General features: G+C 48.2%; 4 protein-coding genes across 4 annotated transcripts; all 4 read left to right on the forward strand.

The window, feature by feature from the left end:
- Positions 1–255: 255 nt before the first annotated feature.
- On the forward strand, positions 256–2,556 carry Bathy13g02870 (oxidoreductase; the record flags this gene model as incomplete). The annotated part of the gene is made up of 1 exon (XM_007509536.1): positions 256–2,556. The coding sequence occupies one exon, from the start codon at positions 256–258 to the stop codon at positions 2,554–2,556; it is 2,301 nt and encodes a 766-aa protein (XP_007509598.1).
- Positions 2,557–2,701: 145 nt separating this feature from the next.
- Positions 2,702–4,222, forward strand: Bathy13g02880 (unknown protein; the record flags this gene model as incomplete). The annotated part of the gene is made up of 1 exon (XM_007509520.1): positions 2,702–4,222. The coding sequence occupies one exon, from the start codon at positions 2,702–2,704 to the stop codon at positions 4,220–4,222; it is 1,521 nt and encodes a 506-aa protein (XP_007509582.1).
- Positions 4,223–4,597: 375 nt separating this feature from the next.
- Bathy13g02890 (predicted protein) lies at positions 4,598–5,767 on the forward strand (the record flags this gene model as incomplete). The annotated part of the gene is made up of 1 exon (XM_007509335.1): positions 4,598–5,767. One exon carries the CDS (start codon positions 4,598–4,600, stop codon positions 5,765–5,767), a length of 1,170 nt encoding a protein of 389 aa, XP_007509397.1.
- A 201-nt stretch (positions 5,768–5,968) lies between these two features.
- On the forward strand, positions 5,969–8,305 carry Bathy13g02900 (unknown protein; the record flags this gene model as incomplete). The annotated part of the gene is made up of 1 exon (XM_007509477.1): positions 5,969–8,305. One exon carries the CDS (start codon positions 5,969–5,971, stop codon positions 8,303–8,305), a length of 2,337 nt encoding a protein of 778 aa, XP_007509539.1.
- Positions 8,306–8,919: the final 614 nt, after the last annotated feature.

Consider the following 8,919-nt stretch of genomic DNA (forward strand, 5'->3'; position numbering starts at 1 on the left):
TTTACTCTCATGACAAAAGTTTTTCTTCTTCAGAGTAAAAAGAAAAAGACAGAAGAAGTTTAGTCTCTCTCTCTCTTTTCTGCGATGAAAAAACGACGACGACGCGTCAAACTGCGCATCCGTTTCGAGCGATAAGAGTTGTTCTGTATTCTTCTTAATCAGAAGAGCGGAAGGGAAAAGGCTTCTTTTTCTCTTCCATCGTCGCAATTCTCCGCGTCGTCGTCACAGTCCTCCGCGAGGGAGTGAGAAAGAAAGATGAAGAAGAAGGAAAAGAAACAAAACCATCATCGGGAAGAAGAGCACCAGCAGAAAGAAGAAGAAGAAGAAGAAGAAGAAGAAGAACAAAGCGCGACGATGCGGTTCGAGGAAAAGCTGAACGAAATTCGAGGCTTTTCTGCGGAGGAATTGAACGCGTGCGTGAAAGTTTTACAACGCGTCGCACCGGCCAAGAATACCGCGAAGTACGACGAGAAGACGTTAGAAGAAGAGGAGAAGGAAGAAGAAGAAGAGGAAGAAGGAGAAAGGAAACCGCGAGAAGGAGATGAAAGTGAGTGCGCTGCTTTTACCGAGAAGACGTCGTCGTCTTTAAAGTCAAAGTCGTTTAAAACCGTTCTGGAACTGAAACAACACAAGCGCTTGCGGACGTCGCTCTTACCGCTCGTGGAGTATTTCACCGCGAAACTGTACCGAGGACAAGACCCGAAGGAATATCGCGAGCGAACGCAATCCAAGAGGGCGAAAAACGATCGAAACCAGAGAATGAGAGCGATGGATCGAGACGCGGTGGCGAAAACAAAACTGAGAGAAGAACGGATGAGAAAATTGAGACGGTTGGAGGAGACGAATTTTAACAACGACGCCTCGGAAGAGGCGGAGGTGTTGGAGTGGAAGAGAGAGACGGACGACGCGGGGAAGCGCGCTTTAGGAAACGGCACCGAGGATGGTGGCGCCTGCGCGATAGAAGAGAAGGAAAAGGAAAAGAAACAAAAACAGCTAAAATCCAGCATGTTAGTACCCGACGGCGTCGTCGAGGAGGAAGACGTGGAGAACATCATGGACGACGACGAAAAACGAGCGACCGCGCAGAATACGCTACACAATCCAAACGCGTGTTACTGTTGCAAAAAACGTTTCACCGAAGTGCACCATTTTTACGCCTCCATGTGTCCATCCTGCGCGGAGGAAAACTATTTTCGACGACATTTTACGTGCGACATGAGAGGAAGATATTGCATAGTCACCGGAGCGAGAGTTAAAATAGGATTCCGGGTCGCTTTGAAATTGCTCAAAGCGGGAGCGTTCGTCGTCGCGACGACGAGGTTCCCGGAAGATGCTCGAGAGCGGTTTAAGAGAACAGACGAGGAGTTGTTGAGAAAACAAAAGCAGAAAGAATCGTTCATGAGTCGATTGAAAATCGTCGCCATGGATTTGCGAGACTTACCGGCGCTCGAAAAACTGTGCGAGAAACTAAATAAAGAGCTCCCAAGATTAGACGTCATCGTAAACAACGCGTGTCAAACCGTTCGGAGACCGCCGACGTACTATAAACATTTACTGAAGGGTGAGTTGGTAAAAAAGAAGGAACGTCGCGAAAAGCGAAGAATGATTGGAAACGGGGGAGGAGAAGGAGAAAATGACAACTTACTTTTAACAACCACTACTACTGATGATACCAATAATGACGACGACGACGACGAATGGACGGTGCCTACGTCTGTGTTGCAATCGCAACTCGAAGTTCTCGAAAAAGATAAAGAGTATGCCGCTGCCGACGAGACGTCGGCGATGATTACGACGACCGCAAAAACGAAAACAAACGCCGTCTTTCCGGAAAACGTCTTCGACGTCAACGGACAACAGGTCGATTTGCGAACGCAGAATTCGTGGACGATGAAACTCGGGGAGATCGAAACGCCGGAACTGCTCGAAGTGCTCGCGGTAAACGCCGCGGCGCCGTTCGTTTTGAATGGCAAATTACGCGCGCTCATGAAACGCACGGCGATGGAACTTCCGGTACCCTCGAAGACGATAAAGACGATGCAGGAAGATGAAAAACGATGCGCGTTTATCGTAAACGTTTCCGCCATGGAAGGTAAATTCTACCGCTACAAAACTGCCAACCACCCGCACACGAACATGGCCAAAGCCGCGTTGAACATGATGACCGCCACGTGCGCCAAGGATTACAAAAAAGATTTCATATACATGACCTGCGTGGACACCGGATGGATAAACGACGAAAACCCTCTCCCAGTCGCCTCGAGAATCGCTAAGGAACACAACTTCCAAACCCCCATCGACGAAGAAGACGCGGCGGCGAGAGTCGTCGGCCCGATTTTCGAAAGCGTCGCCGAAGACGAAGACGACGACGAAGAAGAAGAAAAAGAAGAGAAAGAAGAAGAAGAAGAACAAACCCGTGGTCGCGCGAAATCATCCTCGTCGCCTTTTCTCGCAGGGAGAAGAGGAGGAGGAGAAAGAAGGGAAGGAGGAAGAAAAAGAGTTTGGCCGCCAAAATCTGGCGTCTTTCTCAAAGATTTCAAAGAGAGCGAATGGTAAAGAAAAATGAAATTGTTGTTAAACCCTAATTGATACTAAATAAACCCTAAACTAATACCAATCCTTTCACTTGCTAAACTTGCCAGAGTGGAAACCCGCAGAAGAGATCAGAGACGAAGACAAAGAAGACAAAGAAGACAAAGAGATGTCGTCGTCGGTGCATTCGGGACACTCGGGAAAAGAACATCTCCCTCGAACAACACCAACTCGAACAACAACAACAGGGAGAGGACGAGTTTCTAAGGCGTTCGAAACGGAGGAGGATTTTTCGGACGATGAAGATGAAGACGACGACGACGACGAATGGGAGGACGACGATGATTTCATCGAAGAAGAAGAAGAAGAAGAAGAAGAAGAAGAAGAAGAAGAAAGGATGGAGGAAGAGGGAGCGAAGTACAACAACTCGTCGCAGTTGCAGCTGCAGCAGCGACGACACGGAGGCGCCAACGCCACCTCCACGAATACGAATTCGTCCTCGCATTGTACTAATCGAAATCAGTTAAAAAAAGAAGGACACCAAAAACATCAACAACAAGGACGAGAAGTGTTTCCAACCATCGCGTACAACAATCTCGGGAAACAAACGAACTTTTCGCAGTGCTTGCAAGCTCGCGCGAAGAAATGGAACCCGATGAAGCAGTTTGAACCGGCAAAAAACGGCCAGTTCGCGCCGGATTGGTCTTTTCACGAGTTTGAGTTCCCGGAACATCCGGATGAAATCGTAGAGTTTACGAGTAGGGTTGGTCAGAGACGGTTCGCGTTCGTGTTGAACACGATCGATAAGGAGGTGCGCTTGGCGAATCCAGAGCTGGTCGAGTTGGTGGTGAAGAGTTTGCTGAGATGCACGAACTGCGACGTCGCGAAGACGTTGTTTCGCGCGCAGCAGTATTTTGATTTCTACGAAGACGTGTTTGGTTCGTTGAGGAACGTCCAAAAGTTGAGCGAGGACGAAGAGTTGAAACGAGCGTTTGAAACTGGAGCTTTGCAAGTGTTCGAAAACGTGGACGAGGACGGGAGAGCGTTGATTGTTATAACGTTGGCCAGAATTGTTAATTTCGAGAGGGCTGTGAATCCGAGAGCGACGTCGCTGTTGATGGTGAAGATGCTCAATTATGTGATTTTACGAACGTTGAAAAACTACCCGACGACGCAAAGGAAAGGGTTCATATTTTTGTGCGACATGCACGGATTAAGTTTCGAGCACTTCAACGTGAACTATTCCAGAGTGAACATATACGCGATTTCGAATTTTATGCCGATTCGAGCGGAGAGAGCTGGGATTATTCGACCGTTGTTGTTTACGAAATTTCTGTTACCGACGTTGAAGTATTTCGCCTTTGCGTCGCCAAAAATCCGCGCCAGATTTCACATTTTGACGCAAGATCCGTCGATTTTGCTCGAGAAGCCGTTTCAATTTCGGGTAGAACAAGTGCCGCCGGAATACGGCGGCACCAACAAGATATCTTACGGAATCGCGGAGAGGATTCAAACGTGGACGTTGGAAGAGGAGGAGATTTATTTAGAAGACCGAGACGAAGACGAAGATTTTCCCATGGAGGAAGGCGAAGAAGACGGAACGCTCTTGGAGGAAAAGAGAGAGTTCCAGGAGACTCTGCAAAAGGAGAAATTCGCGACGACGAGTTCCGGCGATGCCATGAGCGTGTAAAAAACAATTATTATTATTAATCGTATCGTTGTTGCGTGTTCGTGTGTGTACATAGTACTGGTAGTAGTTTTGAAAGTGTTTCGTGTACAAAATTTTGCTTAAGAATTCTTCACTTCACTTCTCTCACTCTCTCTCTCTCTCTCTCTCTCTCTCTTTTTACGCGAGGACATCGAGACGCGTTTTACAAACCTTTTCGAGGATCATCATCCTTCTCGGAGAGAGTTTTAGGCGAACACCGAATCGTCTGAATCGTTCTCGTCGTTCTCGTCTCGTGATATAATGGAAAGTACTCTTCTCTCGTTCGTGGAAGAGATTTTTCTACGCGCTGAGACGAAAGAACGAAGTTAACTCTTACTCTCTAAACACCGAAGAATAATGCAGCAGCAACATCAACAACATAATAATAATAATAATAATAAGCAAACGCTCGCGTCCTTCAGCAGTCGAGAGCTGCGAGAGAAATACGAAATCCCCGGCGTGTTTTTGATTGAAAACTTTGTCACGAGAGAGGAAGAACGAGAGTTCATCGAGGCGAATAACAACAATGATAATAATACGAAGAAGAAGAAGAACGAAGAAGAAGAGGGAGAAACTTCTTCGCGCGAAAACGGCGAAAAGGATTACTTTAAGAGCGGATGGAAATCGCTGTCGAAACGCCGCGTGCGACATTACGGGAAGAAGTTTGATTACGACACGAGAGACGCGGCGAACGACGCCGAGGAGAAAATTCCGGAACTGCTCGACGTGGACGTTCGGAAAAGGCTCGAGGCGCTCGTCTCGGTCGTCGCCGACGCCGAGAGCACGACGACGGAGGAGAAAGGTGGAGAAGAGAAGAGCTCGAACGACTTCTCGTTCACGCGTCAGAATGCGAACGACGACGCGTGGACCGAGGACGAAAGAAGACAAATATCCGAGGCGATTCAAAAAGTCATCGCGTTTGATCAAGTCACCGTCAACGAATATCCGCCTGGATGCGGCATCGCCCCTCACGTGGACACGCACTCCGCGTTCACGGGAACCATCCTCTCTCTCTCCTTGGGAGATCGATGCGTCATGGAATTTCGCCACCCGAACCACCCAAACGAAGAAGGCTATTCTACCTCTCCTACCGAGAGCGCTACCGCCGCCCGGCGAAGCGGGAACGAGACGATGATATTTCCTCACCGCGCGCTCGAGTTGCCTCGGCGATCTCTCCTCATTCTCACCGATTTTGCTCGGTTCAATCGCCAGCATTACATTCCAAAACGAAAGTCAGATCCGATGATTGACGGAACGCGACGAACGCGAACTGAAACCAGATACAGTTTCACCATTCGACAAACGCTTCATACTACTAACGATAGTGAAAACAATAACAACAACAACGACGACGAACGAGAAGAGAACGGTGGTGGCAAACAAAACCCTCCTCGCTCGTGCGACTGTCCATACCCGCTCTTTTGCGACGTCAAAGACGGACCCTTCTCCAAAATCATTTCCCGGAAGAAGAAGAACAATTTACAAGAACAACAACAACAACAACGAGGCTTTTCGTGCGAGCGGTAGAGAGCAATAGTAGTAAAAGTAATAACAGTAGCACGCAGTAGCGCGACCAGTCGCACATGTAGTCACAGAGACGCTTTTTTGAGTAGAGATAATAGAAACGTTTACTCGCGTCGATCCGATGATTCTCTCGTCGTACGTAACGCGCTTTTCTTCACATTTTTTGACGAAGAGGAAGACAAAGAAGCACCTCTCGAGAGGAACATGGGATATTACGGCGTTTCTTTTACGTCGTCGTCGTCGTCAGGAGGAGGCGTCGGTTTGGTCAAAGGGAGGCGAAGAAGTATCATCATCGCTGCTGCTTTTTCGTCGTTGTTCTTCTTCGTCGTCTTCTTTTATTCTAGGGGATCATCTTCATCGCTTTCGTCCTTAACACCCTCGTCGTCGTCGTCTGCGTCTGCATCGTCATCGTCCGAGGAGGAGGAGGAAAAGTCGGAAAAGTCGGAAAAGATGATGAGCACAAAATGCGACCGAACGCGTCAACTGTGGGTGGAAGGCGAACCGCCGAAAGTGAGCGCGAAGCTAAAAAGAGGCGTTTCCGGAGCGCCGAAGAGCTTACCGAAGTTTGCGCCGCCCAAGTGCAAGAGAGACCGAATGGAACGAGTTCGTTTGGCAATCGCGGTTTCAACGAGAAGCGCGAGAGGGCCGGCGACGAGTTGGGCGGAGGTTTTAGTGAAGAATGTGCACGCGAACTTGCCGAAACAATGGAAGGCGGAGATTATTTTTTACGAAGACGGGGGAGACGTCGAAGACGAGGAGGATGAGAAAGAGGACGACGGTGAAGTTGATGAGAGCGGCAAGCGCGAAAGGGAGAAAGAGAGCAGGCGAACAAGGAGAACCGCTACGGCGACGACACGAAAGTCGAGAGAGTTTGCGAGAAAAGCGGCGAATGCAGCGAAAGATGGGAAAGGGTACGCAGTTTACGCGACTTCGAGAGATACGGACGCGAGGGTGGTTTCGCGATTGTTGAGATTGACGAGCGCGGAGACGGTGCTTTTGATGTATCCTTCATCTTCTTCGTCATCTAGTTTTAGCTCTAGCTCTAGCAGCTCTTTGAGAGAAATAAAAACCGGGGTGGATGTATCTGTGGATTGGATACGAAACGCGGAAGCGATGTTAGCGAGAGATGCAAAATTAGTGGCAGTATTTGTCGCCGAGGGAAGCGTTAGAGGCGAAAGGGAAAAAGAACGCAAGGATGGGAATGATGCTCGCCCGTTTTTACCTTCGTCGAATTCGATTGTATTGGTAAAACGAGAAGCTCTTTTGAGAGGAGGGTACCAGCTTCTCGCGGAGAAGAAAGCTGCACCGTGCGGTGTTAATAATCCAAATCCAGACGATTTGCTCATAGAAGCAATAAAGAATGTGGGCGGAAAGTACGTCGCGATGCACGCGGAATCGCCGCACGAGGTGGCGCCGAGTGAAATGATATCGCGCGACGGTGGGGATGGCGAGGTAATTTGTGGTCCAGAATTTCTAGACGTAGAACCCGCGTTTTGTGATCACGGGCGGCGCGCCATCGGTGCCAAAGGAGACGCCTCGCGAGGTGAAAAGAAAGTTATGGCATCAATCGTTATGCAGTTCTACGACCGCCCAAAATCTATATCAGCTCTTCCTGCGTTACTTTCCAAAAAATCTCCGGTTCTCGCGGAACTACTGGTGAACAACGACTCCCGGAGCAGTCACGAAGCCTGGATGAAAAGCCTTCACAGGTTTCACAACTCTATGCTAACTCTGGCCTCCAATAATAGCACAGACGAGAAAGTATCGACGAGGAGGAATAAATTTTCAGTGCCGTTCGCTTTGCTCGTACATAGTCCAGATGTGCACGAAATTAGGGCTTATAATAGACTAGGTCGAGCTGCAAACGCTCCTTTTGTTGCTTTCATTCAGGACGACGATCGACCCAACGATCCAAATTGGCTAGCTCGGGCTCTGAAGTTATTTAAGGTTCAACCGAAAATGTCCATGCTCGGCGGGCACGCGGGTAGATTGGACACGTCAAAAAATATGGAGGTAAAAAGACAATGGGGTGCTCGCTCCAAAGGATACCGTGGAGGCCCAACTTGGCAAAACGCCGGTGAGAAATACGGTAACGCCGCCGGCGCTTTACCGATCAAATTTCTAGATCCGAATACAGAAGAGGCTTTCATGTGGGCGTACAAAGTCAACAGCGCTCCTTTGATCGTTCGCGCCGATGATTTCATACGAGTTGGATTATTTCATCCCATGTTCTCCTGTCCAGGCGAAATGGGAATTGGTTTTGATTTCGAATTTTCAATACGGCTTTGGAAAAGCGGCTTGGGCGTGGGATTGTATTCGTCCGGGTTCAAGGACGGGTTGGGCGGCGGAGGGAGTACGCGATCGAATCCAGTGGCGCTCTTGCGGAGAATGACGGCGTGGAGATCTAATAATATTTTGCTATATTACTGCTATCCGAATTTTCATCACGAGAAGGGAACTAAAATAGCGCTAGCGTGGAATAAAGAACTCGTCCTGCGTACAAAGACGAGACGGCCGGCGAAAAGCTCTTCTCAATTTTGATTTTTGACGTTGATGCGAAGACGAAAAGCTTCGGAAGAGAGAGAGAGAGAGAGAGAGAGAAAAAAAAAATCACACAATGATATATTTCAGTAAGGCATCGATTCGTATTTTCTACAATCATCATCGTTTCACAACGTAGCTATGTATTCTCTCCGCAAATGTGCACGCTCACTTTTTTAACTGACCCTTGCAAAGTCTCACCGACTTGAGTGTGATATCCAGATCCTATACTCAGAAACTCCTCAGTTGACGACGAGTCTACGTTTAAGTATGCGCCAATACGTGCCAATAAATATACGCCATGATTCGGTTAGTCGGGGATTATTGTCCAGAAAACAGAGCGTGTAGCGACGTTTTGAGTAGCTGGTAGAAAAGTAGAGTAAGAGTTGAAGGATCGGATGAAGAGAAATAGTAGTGGAGAGGAGAACGAAGAAGAAGACACGACGGATGACGAAGCTTACGTTGAAGAGGGGATAGTGATAACGCGAAGATGACCAGGATTTTGTCAACCGCTAGATTAGTTTAGTTTAGACGTGATTATACACTCATGAACCTAGCGAGACAATAAAACGCGGATAAGTAATTTCTTCGTTATATATATATATTCTCTTTAA

The sequence above is a fragment of the Bathycoccus prasinos genome (genome assembly GCF_002220235.1).
Source record: "Bathycoccus prasinos genomic : Chromosome_13".
Classification (NCBI taxonomy): domain Eukaryota; kingdom Viridiplantae; phylum Chlorophyta; class Mamiellophyceae; order Mamiellales; family Bathycoccaceae; genus Bathycoccus; species Bathycoccus prasinos.